General features: G+C 39.7%; 1 protein-coding gene across 2 annotated transcripts in view; it reads right to left on the reverse strand.

Annotated features, from left to right (window-relative positions):
* Positions 1-2,578: 2,578 nt before the first annotated feature.
* LOC132820682 (succinate--CoA ligase [ADP-forming] subunit beta, mitochondrial) overlaps positions 2,579-25,311 on the reverse strand; it is an 89,451-nt gene continuing 66,718 nt past the window's right edge. For both annotated transcript variants that reach the window (XM_060832922.1, XM_060832921.1), the window contains 4 exons: positions 21,928-22,070; positions 9,311-9,431; positions 3,954-4,042; positions 2,579-3,445 (listed from right to left, as the gene is read on the reverse strand). In XM_060832922.1, the coding sequence (XP_060688905.1) occupies positions 3,371-3,445; positions 3,954-4,042; positions 9,311-9,431; positions 21,928-22,070 (428 nt within the window). In that variant the 3' untranslated portion in view covers positions 2,579-3,370. The remainder of the gene's footprint in view (positions 3,446-3,953; positions 4,043-9,310; positions 9,432-21,927; positions 22,071-25,311) is intronic.

A 25,311-nucleotide genomic window follows, 5' to 3' on the forward strand; every position in this document is an offset into this window, starting at 1 on the left:
TCAGCCATATGGATGCTCCATGTTGAGTTCATCCACAGCTCCAGGCATTCCATGTGGCAAATCAGGAACTGCAGCTGAACATACTTCCTGCATATGTAGTCCTCATAGACACTGGAAGTGTCCCTGATTTCCCACATATTGCAGGAGCAGCATTCCATGGGGCTGTGTCCTCTTGCTATTGTGAACCTTAGAGTAAATTAACCTGATCAATTATAGATAATAATCCATGAACCGATTACTGAACCTAATCCATTAGTCACCAAACTCCGGTCTCTCAATCTGGCTCTCTATTCCTAGCAGACTGCATTACAAAAAAAGTGAGTATTGTATCTCACTCCAGACAAAACTCACTCAGTCTGCAAACCAGGTTCCTGAACAGCCAAACCTTTGTCACTTTTTAAGTTGTGACGTCACCTCCGGAGCTACACCTCTAGGTTCAGCTCCACATTCATTCCAACTGACCCTGCTCCTCAGGTATTTATCCTGCTGTTCACCCAGAGGTTCACTCTCCTTTGTCGTTATTGCTGTTGCAATGAGAAACAAGACTGAAAGCCACAAAAGAAGTCACATAAGTGAGGAGAAAGCAGATCATTTACCTTTCATTTTTTTGGTCCATCATGCTGAAAATTTAAAAAACTTGAATCCTTTCTCTCACCTTGAATAAACATGAAAGATCTAACAGCATTGTTTAACAATTTGCATTGGTATGACATGTATAATGTGATAAAATCCCCAAACTAAGATTGCTCTCATACAGTAATATAAAATTTCTAAAATGTTATAATCAAAGTTTGAAACTGTCAACAGGAAGATGCATTGAGATGGGAAAGGGCAAAGATGTGGAAATATTGAAAGTCAAGGATGAAAGTTTTACATTTGAGGGATTGGGTGAGTGAGAGCAAGTACAAATCATTGGAGAAAGCAGTGATAAATGACCACAGCTTGATGTAGGATGGGATACACACAGTAGAGCTTTAGATGAAACGTAGGAGGTAGGGATGGTTACAGACACACACACATTAGGAGGAGTAGGCCACACAAAACTTCTCCCCATTCAATAAAATCTGACTATTCCACATTATCGAACATTGATATTCTTTCATCCCGTGCTCTTCAGAAGACCAATGCAGACTCAATGGGCCAAATAGCCCTCTCTGTACTGTAGGGATTCTATGAACTTTCTCACATCCACCCTGTTAAGACCCCTCAGGATCTTACGCTCTAATCAAGTCACCTCTTACCCATTTAAATTTCAGAAAGTATAACTTAGCCCTCAAAAGACAAGTCAGGTGTTACTCTAATAAATCTTCTCTGAACTACTCCAATGTGACATCCTCCCTTAAATGAGCAGGTCAATATGATACACAGTACTCCAGAACTAATGCACTGTACAATTGAAGCATAACCTCCATACTTTTATACTAATTTCTCTCACTGTAAACATCAGCATTCAATTAGCTTTCCTAATAACATGCTGTACTGACCTAATGTTCACGGCAAGATGTGGCAGAATTGCAGGGTTAGATCCATTAGTTGTGAACTTACCCTTATGTAGAATCCCAGAACCACTACAGTGTGGAAGCAGGCCATTCGGCCCATCAAATCCATACTGAGCCACTAAAGAGCATCCCACCCAAACCTGTGCTCCTCCCACCCTATAAATGCAACCCTACATTTCCCATGACTATCGATGGACACTACGGGCAATTTAGCATGGCCAATCCACCTAACTCGCACATCTTTGGTCTGCAGGAGGAAATCAGAGCACCTAGAGGAAAACCATGCAAACACGAAGAGAATGTGATCAACACTTGCTGCCAATGCATGTTGTGCTTCATGAAGTAGGACAATCAGTACATCTCAGAACTTCGGATTCTCTCACTATTCAGATAATGAGCTTCTTTTTATCTTTCCTTTCAAAATGGACAATTTCACATTTTCCCACATTATTCTCAGTTACCATTTCTATATCCCTTGATAGGTTCCTTATGTCCTCTTCAAAGCTTTTCTGCCTGTCTTTGTCTCATCAGGAAAGTTAAAAACCTTCAGTCCTTTCATGCAAATCATTTTATACAATGTATAAAACGTTGAGATACCAGCTTTCCAACTCCTTCTGTTTATGATTAAAGGAGTTACATTCCAATGGAACCTTTCCCAAATCTAAGGCATTTTGGAAAATTAGAACCAATGCTATTAGAACTCTCTCACTAGAAACATCTTTTAAGTCCATCAGAGTCTGGAGACAAAGTACCAGCAGCTCCAACAGTTTGTCAGTACCACTTGCCTAGTGATTGTAATTTTCTTGCGTTCCTCCCTCCCTTCAATTTCTTAACATATATTATTCTGAAATATAATGTCTGAGATAAAGTATACATTAAATGTTTTGTACATTTCCAGTCTGAATAAGTTAGTAATAATGCAAATCAAAAAGTCCACTTGCGAAGCAAATTCTCACGTGAAGTATACTTTATTACTGACTACAACAAGATTTTCAATATACATATTTAAATGTTTCAACTACAGCCTATGAGGCTTAAACATATTACAGAATCACCTTGCAACATATACAAGGGTAGAATTTAATGTGCGTGTTTCTTTTAATTGAGCTAAATTTTTGATTTGTGGTTTACCGTGTCAAATAAAATATAGCAGCAAACACCTCTGAACAAAAAAACTTTGTTGTAGAAAGGACTGTGATCCCTTCTATCAATATGATTAACTTGTTAATTATTTCACAAGTTTGCAGTAATTGCTTTATGGAAATGGAGGGTCTTGGTTATGCTTTTACGAATTGCTATTGAAACATGTGTTACAGTGGAGGAATGTGCAAAGGTTAGAGGATTGACCATTCCAATAACGTAATTAATGAGTTAGCAACTGGTCTGTAAAATGCATTCCCATAAAACATCCAGTGCTTTTCAAATGAAAGCATAGACATACTTAGTGGTGTAACAAACTGAAAAGTACGAAGTTCTTTGTTGAAAGCCAGGTTACAAAAATCATCAGACAAATTGAAATTAATCACTCGTCATACAATCTGCTACAGGATCTATTAACTGAACACATCAGTGCTCAAGAGGATTTGAACAGCCACTCAACATACATTCAAACATTAAATAATTGATAGGTAATAATTTTAAAAAAGCTGGATTACATCCAAACCCTGCCTTTTCCTCGATATTTGGAGAAGCAACATTTAACAATATATCTGTGAACGCCATGCTAACAGGTCAACATTACATTTTGTGCAGTATTGTAACATGAGTAACAGTGTCTCTTCAAAAAAAAAGAAAACGGACAAAAAACCATTTTAAAGAGGAGTATATCACAACTGTGAATATCAAACAAAATCATTTCTTCAAAGCATGTCTTAAATCGGCAGCTGGAAATTGACATCCACCTGAGCCTCCTTTGCCAATGACACAATTTCTGAAAGTTTTACAACCTGGAAGCAAATAAAGAGTATGAGCATCTAATGAGTAAGGCAAAAGCACAGTGGCAAAATGACTTGAATCAAAAAGAACAATTCTCACATGGAAATCGGTGAGAGTTTGCCTCCAACAGGTAGTTTTACCAGATACAGCAATGTTTATCTACTATAACAATAAGCTAGACATGGATATCATGTTATTGAAGAATCCAATGCACATTGATTAGAAATATCTGTTACTGACAAGCTTTACATTGCTTAGGTACAGTCAGTTCTGCGATAACGCATGTTTCTTCTATGCAAATTAGGTTTAACATGATTGAAGACTTTACACTGTTATTTGTAGAATGCCAACTTTCATTTCCTGTATTGGCTCGAAGGTGATTCCAGCCCCATTAGTTTAAATGGCACAGCTACTGCATGGTTTTCTTCATTACACAAGAACGAAACTATTGCCAAAATGGATACATTTCACTAATTTCTGAGTGTGGTATGCAAGCTTTCCAAGCAACCTCCTGCTTACCATTTTCGCAGCTTCATCCAAGTCATCACAACCCAGGATCTTGAGACTACTGGCAGCAATCAGTGCTTTAGCATCATCAACTTTTGAACCTGTGGGTGTAAAACAACAGACATTGAGAATTCAGCAAACTCATCTGAGCTTCCTCCAAGAAAAAAAAACACTTGCAATTTTGTTATGCTTTTCACTGGATCCCAAAATACTTAATAGCCAAAGTATTTTGAACTATGATCACTGTTGTAATGGAGAGAACACAGCAGCCAATTTGTACACCGCAAGCTGCTAAGGACCAGATAATCTGATTTTAATTAAGTTTGCTAATGAGTCAATAACAATCAAGGTACCTCATGAAATTTGCGTGCTCTATCTTGAAATGCTGCCTTGTGATTTATTTTATATCCGTGGGAGTGCAGCCTGGCATTGGTTTGACATTACATGTGAAGCATTCACTGCATTAAAGCACCATCCTAAACTTTGTGCTCATGAGCTTCCAAAGTGGGACAAAGCCATAGCTTGCTGATACAAGAGGTGACATCTAAAGGCAGCGACTGCAGCCATAAGTAGGAAGACATTGATCTGGTTATCAGGCAGACCAGCAACGTGGGAAGATCGGGTGATTCAGAGCTCTAGATACTGATCATTGTAATGAATGCTGGAAGTGCCCATACATAGACATGAATGGCTTGATTTTCATGTCTGCAAACTTTTAAAAATGGTAGAGATCTGTTCATGGAAGTCATACCATTTCTGACAGATTCTGTTTTTCTGCAGTAGGGGTAAGGGGTCTAATTCACACAGGAGGGAAACCAGAACTCAGCAGGACCACTAAGTACTGCATTAAAACAGACTATATTTTGGATGCAGCATGGGAATAGATGTAAATGCTTTAGAAGGGTGGATAAGATCTGTTTAATTGTCCATGATCCGAGGTTTTTAAAATACCCTAGCTACACCAAGTTATAAAAACATCATCTCGTACACTGCCTTGACTAACATGTCAAGTGGTGTAGCATCTGGTCGAGCAATTTCAATAGTTACCTGTTGACATTTCCTCATGGGTGTTTTGTAAATTGTTGGCCGACTCATCGGCAGTTTAGTTTGCAATGATACAGCTTTAAATAGATTATAGAGGCCTATTGAAGGATTAGAGCTGAAAATGTGTTGCTGGAAAAGCGCAGCAGGTCAGGCAGCATCCAAGGAACAGGAAATTCGACGTTTTGGGCATAAGCCCTTCATCACGAATGAGGAAAGTGTGTCCAGCAGGCTAAGTTAAAAGGTAGGGAGGAGGGACTTGGGGGAGGGGCGATGGAGATGTGATAGGTGGAAGGAGGTCAAGGTGAGGGTGATAGGCCGGAGTGGGGTGGGAGCGGAGAGGTCAGGAAGATGATTGCAGGTTAGGAGGGCGCTGCTGAGTTCGGGGGGGGGGGGGGGAAATGAGGAAACTGGAGAAATCTGAGTTCATCCCTTGTGGTTGGAGGGTTCCCAGGCGGAAGATGAGGCGCTCTTCCTCCAACCGTCGTGTTGTTATGTTCTGGTGATGGAAGAGTCCAAGGACCTGCATGTCCTTGGTGGAGCGGGAGGGGGAGTTAAAGTGTTGAGCCACGGGGTGGTTGGGTTGGTTGGTCCGGGTGTCCCAGAGGTGTTCTCTGAAGCGTTCTGTAAGTAGGCGGCCTGTCTCCCCAATATAGAGGAGACCACATTGGGTGCAGCGGATGCAATAGATGATGTGTGTGGAGGTGCAGGTGAATTTGTGGCGGATATGGAAGGATCCCTTGGGGCCTTGGAGAGAAGTAAGGGAGGAGGTGTGGGCACAAGTTTTGCATTTCTTGCGGTTGCAGGGGAAGGTGCCGGAGTGGAGGTTGGGTTGGTGGGGGGTGTGGACCTGACGAGGGAGTCACGGAGGGAGTGGTCTTTGCGGAACGCTGATAGGGGAGGGGAGGGAAATATATCCCTGGTGGTGGGGTCCGTTTGGAGGTGGCAGAAATGACGGCAGATGATATGCTGTATACGGAGGTTGGTGGGGTGGTAGGTGAGAACCAGTGGGGTTCTGTCCTGGTGGCAGTTGGAGGGGCAGGGCTCAAGGGCGGAGGAGCGGGAAGTGGAGGAGATGTGGTGGAGAGCATCCTCGATCACGTCTGGGGGGAATCTGCGGTCCTTGAAGAAGGAAGCCATCTGGGCTGTACGGTATTAGAACTGGTCTTCCTGGGAGCAGATGCGGCGGAGACGAAGGAATTGGGAATATGGGATGGCGTTTTTACAGGGGGCAGGGTGGGAGGAGGTGTAGTCTAGGTAGCTGTGGGAGTCAGTCGGTTTAAAGTAGATGTCTGTGTTGATTCGGTCGCCCGAGATAGAAATGGAAAGGTCTAGGAAGGGGAGGGAGGAGTCTGAGTCCCTCCTCCCTACCTTTTATCTTAGCCTGCTGGACACACTTTCTTCATTCCTGATGAAGGGCTTATGCCCGAAACGTCGAATTTCCTGTTCTTTGAATGCTGCCTGACCTGCTGCGCTTTTCCAGCAACACATTTTCAGCTCTGATCTCTAGCATCTGCAGACCTCACTTTCTCCTATTGAAGGATTAGCCATCTTTGATTGGGTTATGTGAGGAATTGCTTGCTTTTCCAAGAAACTAAACACTCCATCATACAGTCGTAGAGTCATGCAGCATGGAAAAACTCATCCATGCCAAGTTTCCCAAACTAAACAAGTTCCATTTGCTTGCATTTGGCCCATAATCTTTTAAACCTTTCCTTTTCATGTACTTGTGCAGACATCATTTAAATGTTGTATTTGTACCTGCAGCTATCACATCCTCTGCCAATTCATTCCACATACGAATCAACCTCTATGGGAAATTAAAAGCTACGAATGGGCTCATATAGGATGTTCTTAAAATCAAGTCTGTGTAGTGCAACCTGTACTAAATAGTTCGAACTTTATTTGGTTTTATCTCTTCATAAGCGCTAGGTCTATCATTCATGAAGATTAAGTTAGTTAGCATTGTGGAGGGTGGAAATGAGAAAGTTTGGGGATATTTGGACGGTATGAATTTTCATATGGGCAATATGGGATCATGGGGTGGGGAGGGAGAGCGTGCACAGGTAAATGGCATAATGGTTGCTTTGGGATATAGGGTCCATGCGGAGATGCACAGAGGCATCCAGAGGTGGTGAGCAATTAGGGCCACTGGAATCATGTGGGGAGGCATACGCTGATGAACTGGCCTGGTGCATATAGGTGAGAGCTTGAGGTCTTAAAACTGTACAACATACTTCCAGTAAAATAAAAAACAGCTGCTAAAGATCTAACAATAAAGAACAGTCATACTGGATTCAAAATGTTAACCAGCCGACCTCAACACTGTGTCCCCTGTGTGGTTGCCAATGTTGTATTTTGGATTCAAAATACCCAGCTTCATCCCACCTCCCCTTAAGGTGGAACAAAAGGGATGGTAAGTGAGGCCTTTTTCCAAGGCAGATGAGCAATTTGGGAAATTTTCTTTTAAAATCCAGCGCTAAGTAAGAAGTGATTTTTTGAGAGCGCTATTAGTTGCTGACTTTGTTGACATGTTGCAACCTCATACATGAAAAACTGAACTGTCATTTGGACATGATGTTGTTGGGCAGCAGTCAAAAACTGCAGCTTAAGATGAGACAGTAAATCTTTTGCAGGAGAAAGTGGGTAAGTTGGGCAAATGTAGCGTGACCTATTAGTAAATGATTTTTTTTGATTTGTGAGGGGAGGAGGAGGAATAAGTTCAAACCTACAGAAGGCAGTAAAACTATAATTTGAGATTATGCAGAAATAACAATAGAACTAATGGGCAAAAATAAAGAATGAGTAAAGGGGGAAAAGCAGTAAACTTCCAAGATTCAAAATGTTTCAATGAAAAGGATTCTTAGAAAGCAGAAAATGTCTCACAGGAATTAAAAACATAACACACAAACTCTGTAGTTCTGCTCAGGTGAAATATTTTACGTTCACCTCAGTGTGTTAATTTCTCCAAAAACACAATGACCCAAGACAAAACAGCCTGCTTGACTGATACCCATCAACCACTTTAAATGTTCAATGCCTTCACCACTGGTGCACAGCACTGAGTGCACCATGTCTAATTAGATTGCGATTTTTTGATGATATCATTGAAAAGGTTGATGGGCACAATACAGCTGATATGGTTGTGCATGGATTTCCCAAAGATATTTGGTAAAGTTCCACATACCAGGCTTTTTAGTCAATTTAAAACCACTGCAATAAAAATGACATCGACAGCAGAGATATAAAATGGACTGGATACAGAAGAAAGGGAGTGGTGGTGAACAGGTGGTTCTTGGAGAGCAAAGTGGTATATAGAGGTGATCCCCAGTATTAGCCCACTGTTTTTCTCGATTGATCTTAAATAACTTGATTTTTGTATGCACAATTTCAAAATACGCAAATGACAAAACGTGGGAATCAATTGTGTGGGGACTTCAAAATGATGCAAAATGTGGCAATCTCACAGCTTCAGAGTGTGCAGAAGCCAAGTTCAATGGTTTTAAAAAGGGGGAAAAAAAAGGAAAGTGGTAATAGCCAAGTTGCTCTTGCAAAGAAAAGACAGAGACAAGCCGAAGGATTGCACCTGTGATGGGATCATAGAATGTTTCTACCTACAAGATGAATTGCAGCAGCTCTCTCAGGCTCCTGCAATAACATCTTTCATAAAAGCAATGTCTACCACTGTGAAAAGCAAGAGTGGTAGAGGCTATCATCTTTAAGTTCCCCTCTAAGTCACATACTATTCTGACATGAAACTGAGAATCACCAGCCCTTCTCTGTGATGAGTCAAAATTCTAAAACTTCCTACCTAACAGCACTGTGGGTGTACCTACATAGGCTGCAATGTAGCTTGTCTCTACTTCCTCAGGAGCAGTTAGTGATGGGTAATACACGTCATTGGATGCTTATGTTGAGCATGAATTTCAAAAGTTTACTTCTTTGAAAAAGCTTTTAGCCATCTGTACCTGTCTCATCCAGTAATTTTGCTTTATATTGCTCCGGTGAAGCACTTTGAAATGGATGTTCCATTATCTTATAGGCACTATATAAACACAAATATTTGCTGTTGATCATAGCACTCCACTAAACAGCAATTACGAACTGCAAAGGAACTACCACCTGCAACATCCAGCAATGATTAAGGCTGAGGGACACAGAGTTGGGGAAAAATTATTAAAGTTAAATATACTGGGAGTGCATTTACTATATGAACTTCTAATGGTAGTCAGTCATTGATGCATCAGTGCAGTGCAGCTCTCCTAGTTAGAGAGAAGTTAAGTGGAAAGCCTTTCCATTGTTCAACTGATGGAAGCCACCATGCTCACCTTGCAATCTCACAACTATTGGAATCTTCAAATCCAAGTTCTCCACAGCCAGAATGATACCTTTAGCAATTACATCACAGCGCATGATGCCACCAAATATATTTACTAGAACAGCAAGTACCTAGAAAAAAAAAGGGTCCTTTTTAAAGTAACAATATAACTGCCTTCAGAAAACAGCAAAACACTATTATTCAATCAAAACTACGTTCTTATCTACTTTTCTTAGAAAGATCAATTACACAGCATGAATTGGCAACACCTTCCAACACCAAGGCTTGTCTTCTTGTATATAGCATATTAGAAGCAAGGACACTTACTCCCCAAGACGGCACAATCTCTTACTAGGAGTGCAAAATTGTACAACTATCTCTATAAAAACAGTTGAAAATAGAAGTGAGGATGACCTGTTTGAGACTATTATTCAATTCTAATTTACTAAATTTCAAGCTGTAATTGCTGTATTCATCTTGTCCACATTGTGTAAATAAATCATGCCATTTTCTGTGATATTTAAGTTCCGCTGCTTGACCCGAGTGCTTGCAGCATATTTTATTTTAAATTCAGATTTATAGAACTTACTCATTGTAGGGACTAATTTTCATTTCAAGTAAGATAAACATAAATAAATACAGAACAGTTTCTATAACGAGCAGGGCAATCCATGATGCCAAATGTAAACCCAGAGCAAAATCAAAAATTTGGCTCATTATGTTATCGTCAAACCTGCCACTGGCCATTCAAAACAAAATTCAAAATAAAATTTTAATGTTTTGAAGCAAACAGTCAACATTTGCCCTTCACAGCCTAGAACTGAATTTCACAATTTTACACTGAATGCATTACACAGAAACTAGCCATCCTGCCCAAATGACCTGTGCTGGAGTTTACACATCATGTAGCAGTGTCTAATTCATTTTCATCTAACTGTAATAATTTCTTTCCCTTTCCTTTGCTCCCAGTGTTTACCTAGTAGTCCCCCAAACTCATCTGTGCTACTCATGTCAATGACTCCTTGTGGTAACAAATTTCATACTTTAACCACTCTTTGGATAAACAGGTTTCTCCCAAATTCCTTAATGAATTTGTTACTGACCACCTTTATTTATGGATCCTAATTTTGCTTGCAAAAAATGGAAACATCATCTCTATCAAATCAAATCCCTTCATTATTTTAAAGGTTTCCAGCAATCTGTTTGTTTGCAAACACAAACTGCTTCAATTTCAAGGAAACATAAATTTACATTTTAAACACTATAAAAGGAAAAAAAAAACATGTGATACTAATGTTCACATGAGGCACAAATCATCAAATCTAACTAATAGTGTGAGAAGACCACCCTGAATGAGTGGCTGAATATTTTCACTAAGTTGGGATCAAAAATATGTCCAACTTGACTCAGTCCATTGATGAAGTGTAAAATGTGTTTTCTCAAAATGTTTTTCCACAGTACCATTTGTATTAGTATTAAGTGCAATATAAAATATTGAGATGTTAGATGTGTTGAACTCTTAAAACAGTGCACAATGGAAACCTGATCATCTCCCTTACTGCTGAGAATTTCCATCTGCTTCAAATATTTGACTATTGAAGCTGCAGAAAAGGTGACAGATCCATTACTTACAATCAATTAAAGATAGGAAGCTTTTATTGAAACCGCACATAACAGACTTCACCCAGGGAAAAAAAGCACGAAACAATAGAAATTATAAATAATGCCTCAAATAGTGAGCATTGTCTGGGGAAAGCCACTAAAAGAACCTATAAAGCTACAAAGATGAGGACTCATTTGTTAATCTATTAAGAGAATATGAATCATTTAATAAAGTTGCAGGCAGCAGGATTCATACAGTAAAGCAATAAGGAACCAGAACGTGTTTATTAAGGCTGTGATTAGAGGGATTCATCTGGAGAAGCCACAAAAAAAAAGTGAAAATCATCCATTTTACTTTAAAGTAGGAATCATCCACTTTACTTGCACAGAAATCCATTTTGATTGCAAAAGCACGAGTAAAGCTTCAGTACAGAAGTACACTCTAACAGCATTGATAAATGGCAGAATTAACTGCCTTCAAAGCAAGAATAAATAAATATTTGGAAGACATGGCAGCAGAAATAATACCAAGTTTTAGAAATAGGCCAAATAGAACATAGAATGGAGCATCCTGGAGAAAACAATTCTCAAGATATAGAATTGCTTCCAAACTTTATATTAAGTTAGAATCACAAGTAAAAACAGTTAATTTTGATGAAGCTCTGTAAGCCTTTGCAAAATACCTTAATGTAAGAATAAGTAAAATTCTTGAAAAAGTAAGATTTAATAGAAGTATTAGCATCCAGGGTAATCCAAGGTTGATTTCATTTACAATCTCTAAGATTAGTGGAAAAATATGAGTTTGGAGATTTAAAGTCAGAATTCTTAAAAGATGGAATTGTTACTGGAATTGTTCATGAGATTTGTCAAATTTATTTGTCAAAAGAAGAACTGACTTTACAGAAACCCTTCAGATAGTGGGTGAAGCAGAAAACTGAAAGCAGTACCGATTGATCCTAAAAGATGGGCGGCACGGTGGCACAGTGGTTAGCACTGCTGCCTCACAGCGCCTGAGACCCGGGTTCAATTCCCGACTCAGGCGACTGACTGTGTGGAGTTTGCACGTTCTCCCCGTGTCAGCGTGGGTTTCCTCCGGGTGCTCCGGTTTCCTCCCACAGTCCAAAGATGTGCGGGTCAGGTGAATTGGCCATGTTAAATTGCCCGTAGTGTTAGGTAAGGGGTAAATGATGGGGTATGGGTGGGTTTCGCTTCGGCGGGTCGGTGTGGACTTGTTGGGCCGAAGGGCCTGTTTCCACACTGTAAGTCTAATCTAATCTAATCATCTTCTTGCAGGAGATCAGCAGAATCTATTTAGCTCCTCAAGTACAAAACCACCAAAGACATGCACGAGAAGCCACTTCAGAGATTAGAACAGACAGCAGATAGTCAAAGATGTTGCCAGCATTATGGAAAAAGGAAAGCTCACAGCACCAGCAATGACCATTTATTAAAAAATGCTTTACCTGCAAGAATAACAGATTTCTTTCTGAAAATGTTGCAAAATATGATACAGTCACAGCAGCAAGGTGACAAAAAGCTCTCACAAATACATTATTAATATAGAGCAGTTTACAATAGTAGCCACAGGTAATCATAAGTAAAACTGTCATTCATACAGCACAGAAGAGGTCCTTTAGCCAAACAAGTTTACACCAGTAAAACTACTTGTAATATGAGCGAATCCCAATTTCTTGCACTTGCCCTAGATCCTTGAATGTTATGATATTTGAACTATTCATCCAAACAATTTTTAAAAAAAAAAAACAGGTTAAGGTTTGTAGCCTCCACTATATTCCCAGGCGGTGCATTCCAGATTCCCACCACCTGCTGAGTGAAAAAGTTGTTTTCCCAAATCTCCTCAATCTCCTGCCCCCTACCCTAAAATTACACCTCTCCTAATTGGTCCCTCAACCAAGGGGAACAGCTGCTTTCTATTCACCCTGTCCATACCCCTCAATCTCATACACCTCAATCATGTCCACCCTCAGACTCCTCTGCTCTAAAGAAAACAATTCAAGCCTATGTAATCTCTCCTGATAACTCAATTTCTCCATCACAGACAACATCCCGGTGAACCTCTTCTGTATGTCCTGTACTCCTACCACATCCTTTCTGTAATGAGGTGACCAGAACTGCAACAATACTCCAATTATGATCTGACCAACATTCTGTACGTTATCTCCTTGCTCTTATATTTTATGCTACAACTGATTAAAGCAATTGTCTTATTTGCAGCCTTAAGTATTCTATTCATATGCTCTAATGACTTCAGGGATCTGTGAATAATAACTCGGAGATGCCTCTGTTCCTCTAAGCTAACCATTCATTAAATACTCCCTCATCTTATTTCTTCTTCCAAAGTACATCACCTTGCACTTAGCGTTAAATAACATCTGCCAGACCATCGATATCTGGTCTGCCCATCGGACCAAACCATCGATATCTTCCTGCATCGTCTTCATGATTAACCATGCCATCAATCTTAGAGTCACCTGCAAATTTACCTAACATTCCCGCTACATTTTCAATTATATCACATATGTACACAAGTAGTAAGGATTCCACTACTGATCCTCATGGTGCATCACAAGGCATCAGCCTCCAGTTACTAAAACAGCCTTCACCACTATCCGGTGTCCTATTACTAAGCCAATTTCTGACCCATCTTGCCAAACTTCCCTAAATTCCATGTGCTTTCACCTTCTCAGTCAGTCTCTCATGTGGGACTTTGTCAAAAGCTTTGCTAAAATCCATAAACTGCATCAACTGAATTGCCCTCATCCACACACCTGATCACATTTTCAAAAAATTCTAACAAATTTGTTAGGTATGACCTCCCTCTGATAAAGCCATGCTCACTATCCTTAATTAGCCCATGCCTTTCCAAGTGGGTATTGATTCACTGTTTCACAATTTTTGTCAATAGCTGCCCCACCACTAATGAGACACTCAACGGTCTATAATTTCCTATTCATTTCTCTCACCCTTCTTAAAAAGTGAAACCATGTTGGCCATCCTGCAGGCCTCTGGCACTTTCCGTGACCCGTGAGAAATTAAAAATTTGTGTCAGAGTCCCTGCAATTTCTGCCTTGCTTCCCACAGCTACCAGAGATTTAATTCATTCAGGCTAGGGCATTTGCTTTTAAGCCTAAGAGAGCATTCAATACATCCCCATACTGTGCAACTTCCTCAAAGTCCCGCTTCTGAATTCTGCACCTGTGTTCTCCTCATCCAGAGTGAAAAGGAAAGAAAAGTATTCATTCAACACTCTTCCAATATCCTGCGGCATCACACAATGGTTTTCCCCTTCCTCCTCAATGGGCCCTACTATTTTCTTGATTAACCTCTTCCCTGTAATCCATTTACAAAATGTCTTCAGATTCTCCCCAATTCTGTTCACAAGTCCTTTTTCATGGTTTTTGTTTTGTTTCCTTAATTTCCCTCTTGTATTTCCTGTATTCCTCCCCCTAGGGACACAGCTGAATTGCTCCCTTTGGTCTTGCAAAAAGTCCTAACTTTCCTCTTTATCCAGTCCTGAATTGTTCTAGACATCCAGTATACTCTGAACATATTGATCCTACATTTCCCTCTAAAAGGTAGATGTTGGAGCTGTTTTCTCCCCATCTCCTTTCTGAACGTCCCCCATTCCTCCACTGTCGTCTTATCTGCAAGGAACTGTTCCCACTCTACCATGACTAATTCCTGCTTTATTTCAATAAAATCTTCCTTCCCCAAATCCAATTCTGCAGGCCATCTTTTTCTTTGTCCAGAACAAATTTGAACTATAATGTGTTGTGGTCCTATTGCCTAAAAGTTCTCCCACTGCCTCAAACATTTGTCCAGCTTCTATTCCCAGAACCAGATCCAGCACTGCGCCATCTCTTGTTGGTCCTTCTGCATATTGATACAAAAAACTGCCCTGGATACATTTCAAGGAATCCACCACCTCTACACCCTTAACCAATATGACAATCCTAATTTATGCTGGGAAAGTTGAAATTCCCTAATTTACTCTTACACCTTTCTGTGAACTGTCAACATATTTTCTCCTCTATTTCCCACTGTCCCTTTGGGAGCCTATAAAGTAGGTGCCCCCTTAACACTCCTAAGTTCTACTTTTAAAGCCTCATTTGAGAACCTTTCCAAGATATTTATCCTTACTGCAGTAACTGATTCCTTCATAACAAGTGCTACACCACCACCCTATTTACTCTTTGGTCTTGCCTAAAAATTCTGTACCCAAGAATGTTGAATTACCAGTCCAGCTCTTCCCTCAACCACATATCTGTGATGGCAACATTATGTGTCAATCCATGCCATTAACTCATCCGTCTTACCTATTACTCTCCTTGCATTAAAAGTAAACACCATCCAGCCTTGCCATAATCTTTTGACACACAACATAGCTAAACTCACTGTGACTTGCTTGCTTTGCTGTTGCATGATGCATCCCTGTTTCATAGATATGGTATGTCCCTGTCCCCATCCCCCTGCCAGATTCTGACCTGGATTTCTGACAAGATATTTGGAGTGTGGGCATCTTACTAATTTTAACCTTGATACAGTATCGAATATCATGATACTGTCAAAATGTACAGCCTGTGTTTCAAAATGTATGTTTATGAGTAAAAAAAACAGTTACATAAATAGATGTCTACCTTTTAATTCTGCCCATATCTTGCTAATATATTATCAGGACATGGAGTGGAAATCATTATAGTTGTTTAATAGATTATTCCATTTATGATTAATTCCTTTTAAAAAGAAAATCTGGTTTGTTTGCCTGATATTCCTTTTCCATTTTTGATAATCCAGTTCCATCTGTTCCCTCAGTCCTAATGCACGGTACAAATATTGAATTATTGTATTTGATGGCTCAGCAAAGCAGACTTATCCTAGTACATTATTCAAATATATTTAGGACATTGCTTTTTATGTAAACAAATAAAGAATATAAAGATTCAAACATTTTAATAGAAAATCTGCAGATAATGGAAAGATTAAAGGATTAGAATCAGATTCAGTGCTACGAAAATGTGCTTCAACTAAAGTTTTGCAATAGATTTAACCTATCTACAATTAACTGATAACCCAGATAAAATAGATTCCTAAAAGCAAAATCCATCAAAAATATATCAAGATAAACAATAACCATGAAATACTGCATTACGATGTACAGTTAATAGACTTTTCTGTTTTCACTTTTTTGAGGAGGACGTAGAATATCCTCTTTTTTTTAAAAAGAAATCAAAGAACTTCAATGAATGAGCATTCACACCGAGCACCTCATGTCCAGTATATTATCAGTAAGCGAAGTGAAATAGTGTCTTACAACAAAACAGCACTACACACTCATTTGTTTTCGAGTCTGCTGCTAAGTTAGAGCTATGCTAATATGGCCTGTCTTTTTGTAGGGCGCAAAAACCAACAGTAAACACAGTTGAGAAACAGTCAGTTCAATGGCTATTTGGTGAGGAAAAATTAATGCTCGTCTTCTCTACGGACTTCCAAATGCCTGAAGATCAGCAGGTGCTAAGACTTTTAGGAGAGTTGCAGTTTAAAACAGTCCTGCTGCTGGTGTGTCTGCATTGAATGTAATCTACGACTAAAGAAAATATATTACAAGCATATTACATGTGTACCTCAAAGGATACAAGCTAATTTCAATATACTTCATGACAAGGTGCTTCTGTTTTGCTTTCCACAAAACATAAGAATTAGGAGCAGGAGGCAGCAATTCAGTCCCTTCAGCCTGCATAGCTATTCAATAAAATCATGTCTGATCTCATCTCACCTCAACTCCACTTTACTGTCTCTCTCCATAAACCTTCAAGTTATTATTGGTTAAAGATCTGTCTATGTCCTCCTTAAATTTACTCAGTTTCCCCAAATCCACTCTGGTGTAGTGAAGTTCATAGATTCAGGACCTTTTGAGATTTATAAATCCTCATCTCTGATTTAAATCTGCTATGCCTTATCCTTAAGTTATAACTAAGATTTACCCTCAAGTAGCTATTCCCAGCCTACTTTGGCCAGATCCTGCCTTATTTTAACAAGGTCTGCCTAACCGCTCAATCCAAAACCCCTTTTGGCAGACCATCATTTTCCTTTCTCATAACAAACATAAGTATCGTGTTGTGGGCACTATCACTAAAATGCTCTCCCACTGCCACCTCGAACAACTGCCCAGCTAAGCTCCCCAGAATTAGGTTCTTGTAAGTGCATCCACATGTGTTCAATGAGGAACTGCAGCGAGCACAGGTCCAACATGTCCCCTTCAGGGTGAAATAGAGGAGCAACAAGACCAGAGAACCCTAGGTGTCTAGGAATATTCAGAACTTAAAAAGGAAAAGATGTGAGCAAATCAGTGGAGGCTATGATGCAGTAGAATGGCCAGGTTTGGGGTGTGGGGGGGGGAGGCTACATTGCTTCAGAAAGCAATGAGGAGAGCAAAGAGGGGCATGAAAAAGCACTGGCAGGCAAGATTAGAGATCATTGCAAAATATTCTACACATATCAAGGAGAAGGCAATAACCAGAGAAAGAGTCAGGCCTATTAGGACCAACGGGGAAATCTGGGTGTAGTGCCAAGTGACACTGGTAAAGTGTTAAACAAGTATTTGACATCTGTCTTTACTCAGGAGGAGGAGGATTAAGATAGAGGAATCAGGAAGATGGACTGTGAGGTTCTTGAGAAGACTAATATCAAAGAGTGAGCAAGTATTGAGATTTTGGCTTAATTGTGGACAAATCTCCAGGTCCACATCAGCTGAAGCCAGGCTGCTGTGGGAGGCGACAGATAATATCACCAGGGCTCCGATCCATATTTTTAATTCCTCTCTGGCCCCAGAAGAGATGGCAGAGGACTGCAGGACAGCCAACGTGGTTCAACCTTTCAAGAAAGATAGCAGGGATAAACCAGACAATTACAGGCAGCGAGTGTCAAATCAGCGCTAGGAAAACTTTTGGAGAAAATCCTGAATGAGAGAAGTAATCTCCATTTAGTGAGCAAGGTTTGATCACAGTTAATCAGCTTGGCTTTGACTAAGGCCATGCCTAACAAATCTGACTGAATTTTTTGAGATGACCACACATCAACAAGGGTAGTGCAATTATGGCCATTTATATGGATTTCAGCAAAGCCTCTGACAAGGTCACATATGATAAAATCACTTGGAATCCAGGATAACCTGGCAAATTGCATCCAAAATTGGTTCAGTGGCTGCAACCAAAGGGTGGTGGTAAAAGGCAGTTTGTGGACTGGAGGTCAGTATACAGTATACTGTAGAGATCAATGCTTGTCTTGTATTGTTTGCAATAAATATAAACAATGTAGTTGAAAAGGTATGAGAGCATGATAAATAAGTTTGTAGATGATGTAAAGATTGGCTGGGAGGTTGACAGGGAGGAAAAAGATATTAGGCTACAGGAAGCTTATAAACAGTTTAGTCAGATGGAATTTAACCCTAATAAATCTGAGGTGATTCACTTTGGAAGAAGTGACAAGACAAGGGAGAACTCAATGATAGGACACTAAGAAGCTCAGAAGAACAGAGGGTTCTTGGGGTACTTGCCCACAAATCCCTGAAAGTGACAGAGAGGTTAGTAGAGTAGTTAAAGCAACGCATGGGACATTTGCCTTCATCATAGATTATTCAAGCAGAAAGTTAAAATTGCAGACGTACAGAACTTTGACTAAGCCACAGCTGGAGTACTGTATTAGCCCTGGTCACCACACTAGAGGAAGGATGTGTTCGCACCGGAGGTGGTGCAAAGGAGATGCATTAGGATGTTGCCTCAGATAGAGTAGTTTAGCTATAAAGATATGCTGGATAAGCACAGGTTCTTTTCTTTGGAGCAGGGAAGGGAATTGACAGAGATGTGTAGGATTATGAGGGGCGTGGACTGGATGGATAAGAGGTTACCTTTAGTTGAAGGGTTAATAACAAAAGGGGCGCACTTTTAAGTTGGATCGCAGGAGTTTATGGGGTATTCGAGCATCTTGCACACAAAGGATGGTGGGATCTAGAATGCGCTGAAGTGGGGTTATATCCGAAACACTGACTTCTCCACCTCCTGATGCTGCATGGTTTGCTGGGTTCTTCTAGCCTCCTGCTTGTCTACCTTTGATCCCAACATGTGCAGTTATTTTATACCTAAGAGCAGGAAACCTCACAACCTTTAACATGTACTTGGATGAGCACTTGAAATATCATAACTATGGGCCAAGTGCTGGAAAGTGGGGCTAGTGTAGATTTCAACTAAATTTTGTAATGTATAATTCCGTGTCCTGAAGCTTAGAAGAAATGATTGCATTCAAGCATAAAATACATCTTTCAGGGATCAAAAGGGTGGATGTTGGAAGGATATCTGCCTTACTGGCAAACAGGAGACAGTCTCGGTGTAAAGGGTACACCATTTTAAGATTGAAATAAGGAGGAATTTCTTTACTCAGTGGCGAATCTTTGGGATTCTCTGTTCCAGAGGATTGTGGAGACTCAGATGGTGATTATGTTCATCATTGAGATTGATAGATTTCTACATATAAAAAATATTAAGGGGATAATGCTGGAAAGTAGTATTGAAGCAGAAAATTAGCCATGATTGCACTGAATGGCAGAATGGGTTCAATCGCCCAAGGAGCCTACTCCTATTCGTTACGTTATGATGAAAACGTCTGATCTGCATTTGAGATCTGGGTATAAAATGATCATTGCCGTAGATTGGAAGTCAAAATCACAGATTCTTAGTAAAAGAATATGGTATAATGTAGGCAGCCACACCAAAGTTTACAAAGAACACTGGGGTTCTATTTTGAAAGGGGACAAAGGGAGATTGAAAAAGGACATGAAATACTTTGGGCCAGAGCCTTTTCTGTATCACATCATCTCTTCAGAAGAGTTTGTGGTATAAACAGGCATGGAGCAGTTTTCTTAAATAACTGCCGGTTAGAGACATAACTGAGAAAATCTGAATATCAAAGCCTAGAGAAGCACTTTTTGAATTTTGGTCACTGCTGCACTATGTAGAAACCCGGCGACTAATTTGGCAAAGCAAGATTCCACAAACATCAAGATAATTCCTTAAAATAAAACAAAGTACTGTGGATGAGGGAGATCTGAAACAAAAAAAACAGTAATTGCTAGAGAAACTCATCTGATCTGGCAGCATCTGTGGGAAGGAAACAAAGTTAACATTTTGAGTCCAGTGAGACTACTTCAGAAGATAATACCCTGTTTTTGATAATGTTGGTTGAACTTTCACTATTAGTATATGCAAGGATCAAACAGGAAAATTTAGTGTCACTACCCCAAGATTTATGGAAAGATAAAACCATAAGTATTCCTTTAGCATGCAGTTAAAGATGGGGAAAAAATTCATCTGGTTTCCATGTATATATTTGTCGGGGTATGTAAATTTTTGCAAAGCAATGCTTTCAGCAACAAAGTAAAAAAAAATCACATAACACCAGATTATAGTCCAACAGGTTTATTTCAAAGTACAAGCTTTCAGAGTGCTGCTCCTTCATCAGGTAGTTAGCAGGGCATCATAGAACACAGAATTTATAGTAGAAGATCAAACTGTCATACAACTGATGCAATGTATTGAACACACCTGTTAAGTCTTCAATTATTTAGAAGAGGAATGTAGGTTTTGATTGACTGCTATGTAAATCCCAGAATTTCTTTCAAGTCATAGCTCAGAGATGACTTAAGGTTTTATTGGTATATTAAAAAAACTACCCGATGAAGGAGCTGTGCTCCAAAAGCTTGCACTTCTGAATAAACCTGTTGGACCATAACCTGTTATTGTGTGACTTTTAACTTTGTCCACCCCAGTCCAACACCAGCATCGCCACATCATTCAGCAACAAATATTGCAACACTGAGAACAGATGCAACTGTGTTGCCCTTGGGGCAAAGAGGCTTTTAAAAAAATATTTATTGAGGAATCTTACTCTGCATACAATTACACCAATAGCAAAAAGAGAATCTGAGGTATATCCATTCCAGCGGTGACATCACTAGAAGAATCAACCTGGCAGGATAGTGGACAAAATAATGCCTATTCAATTGATGCATATCCTTTAATTCCGTCAGCTACAGCTACTGCATGCTGGACGTCTGACGTTATCTACAAAATCAAACTGGAGTACCTGCCTAAAATGTGAGGGAATGGGTTGCAGACGGTTATGTGAAATCCAACTCAGACGGATTCTGCATTCCTCTTAACAGATCGAAAACGGAACCTGACACCTTTCTGCTCTCAGGTACTGAATGCTTATTATGTAATGGATAAAACCGATAAGAATGTCTTCATCCTCTCACTCATTTTTATACAATCCAGAGAACTGCAACATTGGTGCTCTCTCCTCCTTTCTTTATATATAAAAAAAAGAGAGCTGCACTTAACATGCAATCCAATAAAATCTGAAATTTCCGATCAGAAAGATTAGATTGTATTTAAAACTAATTGCTCAGAGCACCCAGCTTTTACTTAATAAAGTTGAAAGCTGAGTAGACTTTAAAAATGAACCAATTTATACCATAAAAAGCACACAGCGTAATCTGGCCTAACACCAACATTTTGACACTGAAGTTGCAGATTTCACAACATACCCCATAGTTGTTCCTGTCTGCTGCACTTGAACAAACCTGCAACTAGTTATAAAGCAGCTTGACCTTCGTAATATTTCTTATTCCACTCCCTGCTGGAATCTGTGTATAAAATAAGTCTCATGCATCCAAAACTATGAGTACTGACAGTGTAAAGTCACTGAGCAAAGTGACTGAAAAAAAAACTGCTTAGATGACTAAAGTTAAAAATCACAGAACACCAGGTTACACACCAACAGGTGTTTGTGGAACCATTCGCTTGCGAACCACCTGATGAAGAACCAGCGCTTTGAAAGCTCTTGTTGTGTGATTTTTAACTTTGTACACTCCAGTCCAACACTGGCCCCTCCAAATCATAGATGACTAAAGGAATGGAAGAGCAATTAAAATCATAATTCAACACCACTCACATTTTTGTTTGAGGTTATAAGTTTAAAGGCTTCATTTACTTGCTGAGCTGTTGCTCCACCACCTACATCGAGAAAGTTGGCAGGATTTCCTCCATGAAGCTTTATGATATCCATTGTAGCCATAGCTAGCCCTGCACCATTAACTGAAAAATAAAATACTCATTGCTAATATAACTAAGACTTTTAATAAATCAAAATAAACTTGTGAAATAGCAAGAAACATGAAATAGATTGCAAAAGCTTCTACAGATTTTTACAAAACATTATTCATGAAATGTAGGCTTCACTGATTGGGCCTGCACCTTTTACCCATTCCTTGTTGCTCTTGAGAAGATGGGACTGAACTGCTCTTGAACTGATGTAGCTTTTCTGGTGTAGTTCCATCCACAATGCTATTACTGAAGGAACAGAGATACATTTCCAAATCAGGATGGTGAATATCTTAGAAGGGAACTTGCAAGTGGTTGTGTTTCCATGTTTCTTTCTGCCCTTTGTCCTTCCAGGGGGTGGTGGTTGTGGGTTTGAAAGCTGCTATCTGAGGAGCCTGGTGTCGTTACAATGCAACCTGTATATGGTACATTGCTGCTACCATGTGATTAGAAATGGATAAGAGGTGCTGGCCCAGCCAGAAAAGCCCACATCCAATGAATGAATAAAAAAAATATAGGTCTATTACGGGCAGAGACAGGATACTTTATAATAAGAAACAGAAATGGCTGACAAGCTAAATAATTTGTACTGCCTTCACAGAGGAAAACATAAGAAGTTGCCATGTAATAATTCAGATCAAAGGGTCGAGAGTGTGCGTGAAACTGAAAGAAATTAGTGAAAAAAAAAAGACAAGAGAAATTATTGGGACCAAATGATTTTCATACTAGAGCATCGAAAGAGACAGCAGATGGATTAGTGATTATCTTTCAAAATTTTACTAATTCTGCATCAATGTATTGTTTAAGAACAGAAAAGAAGAAAAAGGGGAAACAACAGACTTGTTAGACTGAAGCTGTTATAAAGGATGTGATTCCAGGATATTTAGAAAGAGTTTTGAGCTAGACAAAGCCAATATGGGTTTATGAAGGGGAAATAATGTTGAACAAACCAACAGGAGTTATTTCAATGTTACTGACAGAGTTGTTAAGGCAGGAACTAGTGGACATCATGTATTTGGATTTTGGTAGGCTTTAGATAAACTCGCATACCGAGGTTAGTGAAAAAGATGGAAGTGCATGGGATTAATGCTAACATACTAATATGATTTTAAGGTTAGTTAGCAAGGCTAACTCAATATATGCAATGCAGGTTTGCTAGACAGATTCCTGGGTCCTATGAGGACGCTTGGCCTGTATTATCGGGTTTAGAAGAATGAGAGGAGATGTCAAAGTTACAAGTAATGTTTAAAGGGTGTTCAAACTAAATGCAGAAAGGAGCTTCCCCCTGGTTTAAACCAGGGTGCACAGTTTCAGGAAAAAGGCAAAACATTGCAGGTAGATAGGATAGGAAAGAAGGCATTTGGTATACTTTCCTTTATTGAGTACAGGAGTTGGGAGGTCATATTGTGGCTGTACAGGACAATGGTTAGGCCACTGTTGGAATATTGCATGCAATTCTGGTCTCTTTCCTATTGGAAAGGTGTTGTGAAATTTGAAAGGGTTCAGAAAAGATTTACAAGGATGTTGCCAGGGTTGGAGGATTTGAGCTATGTGGAGACGGTGAACAGGCTGGGGCTGTTTTCCCTGGAGCGTCAGAGGCTGAGAGGTGACCTTATAGAAGTTTACAAAATTATGAGGGGCATGGATAGGATAAATAGACAAAGTCTATTTGGGGTAGGGGAGACAAAGGGGTAGGGGAGTCCAGAACTAGAGGTTTAGGGTGAGGGGGGAAAGATATAAGAGAGACTTAAGGGGCAACTTTTTCACACAGAGGGTTGTACGTGTATGGAGTGAGCTGCCAGAGGATGTGGTGGAGGCTGATACAATCACAACATTTAAGAGGCATTTGGAGGGGTATATGAATAGGAAGGGTTTGGAGGGATATGGGCCGGGTGCTGGCAGGTGGGACGAGATTGGGTTGGGATATCTGGTCGGCATGGATGTGTTGAACTGAAGGGTCTGTTTCCATGCTGTACATCTGTATGGCTGAGATGAGGTGGAACTACTTCACTCATAATTTCATACCTCAGAAGGCTGTGGAAGCTCAGTCATTAAGTAAGTTCAAAATAGAAATCAAAAGATTTCGAGTTATTTATGACATCAAGAGATGTGGGGATAACACTGATATAGAGGTTGATAATCAGCCATGATCTAGAGTTATGGGTTAGGCTCTCAAAGAGTTCGATGGTCTACTCCAGCTCTTACAGCTTCTAGTGGTACTAATGTTCAGCAGTTAGGTTATTTTTAACTGTTTTTAAATTTTCCATCAGGAATACAATAAATCCTGCAGTATTCAGTAGCTATCTGGAAGATTGTCATGTGCTGCTTCAGAAAAGAGCACAGAAACTGGAGTGTGAACTCTTTCTGGATTTAATTTCATTGATGTTTTATTTGCCATCAAGACTTCCTCAAAAGTAGGATGTTACATCATTGTATGCAGTTCCAATATGTCATAACTAGTATCAGGTCTAGTCTGAATGCACAACTAGGTAAGAATCCTGATTGGGCAATTAAACTGGTATGTTTCTTTCCTGGAAGCAAAATCAACTTTATTTGAGAACCTGGCCCAATATATTGGAATGAAATTAACACTTCAATTAACTTAAATTCCAGAAGCATGTTGCTAAAATAGCTAAGATGAACTTCAAGATCACTTAGCCTACAGTAACATCCTGATCAACAAAAATATTGTTGAAAGTCTGACCTTTAGTCTGCTTTTAGTCTTCTATTCTGTCAGGGGGCAACTTTTCTGTGTGTAGCTATCTGTTTGAAAGGCTATTTGCCCCCTAATTTCCAACTATTCAACTATTTTGGTTTGACACAGCTACCAACTTATCTGCGGATTTGTAATCACAAACTTTACAATTGTAAGGGTTTTCACTTCTTGTGATATTCCCAATCCATGCCACAGTCCTTTATTCTCAACAAACTCCAACTTCTACTCACACTCCTACTTCACTCTGGACCATCGCAAATAGATCTGCCCTGCTCTGACCAGAATTCCATTTGCAAGCTTGCAATCTTTTCCCAGGGCTGTTTGCTTCCAAGTCCACCTTCAGAATTCATAACGTGTTTTCTGGCCTTCCAGATCTTTCCACATCCCTCATTTTGTCAATCCATGGATCTTTCCTCAGATTCGTCATGTTGCACACTTTGCTCAAATTTGTGTTTCCCTGCTCTCCTAATAATAATGCATTCCTCTATTTATTGGTTAGCACGTACATTATTTTTAGTT

This window comes from Hemiscyllium ocellatum, chromosome 12 (assembly GCF_020745735.1).
Source record: "Hemiscyllium ocellatum isolate sHemOce1 chromosome 12, sHemOce1.pat.X.cur, whole genome shotgun sequence".
Classification (NCBI taxonomy): Eukaryota; Metazoa; Chordata; class Chondrichthyes; order Orectolobiformes; family Hemiscylliidae; genus Hemiscyllium; species Hemiscyllium ocellatum.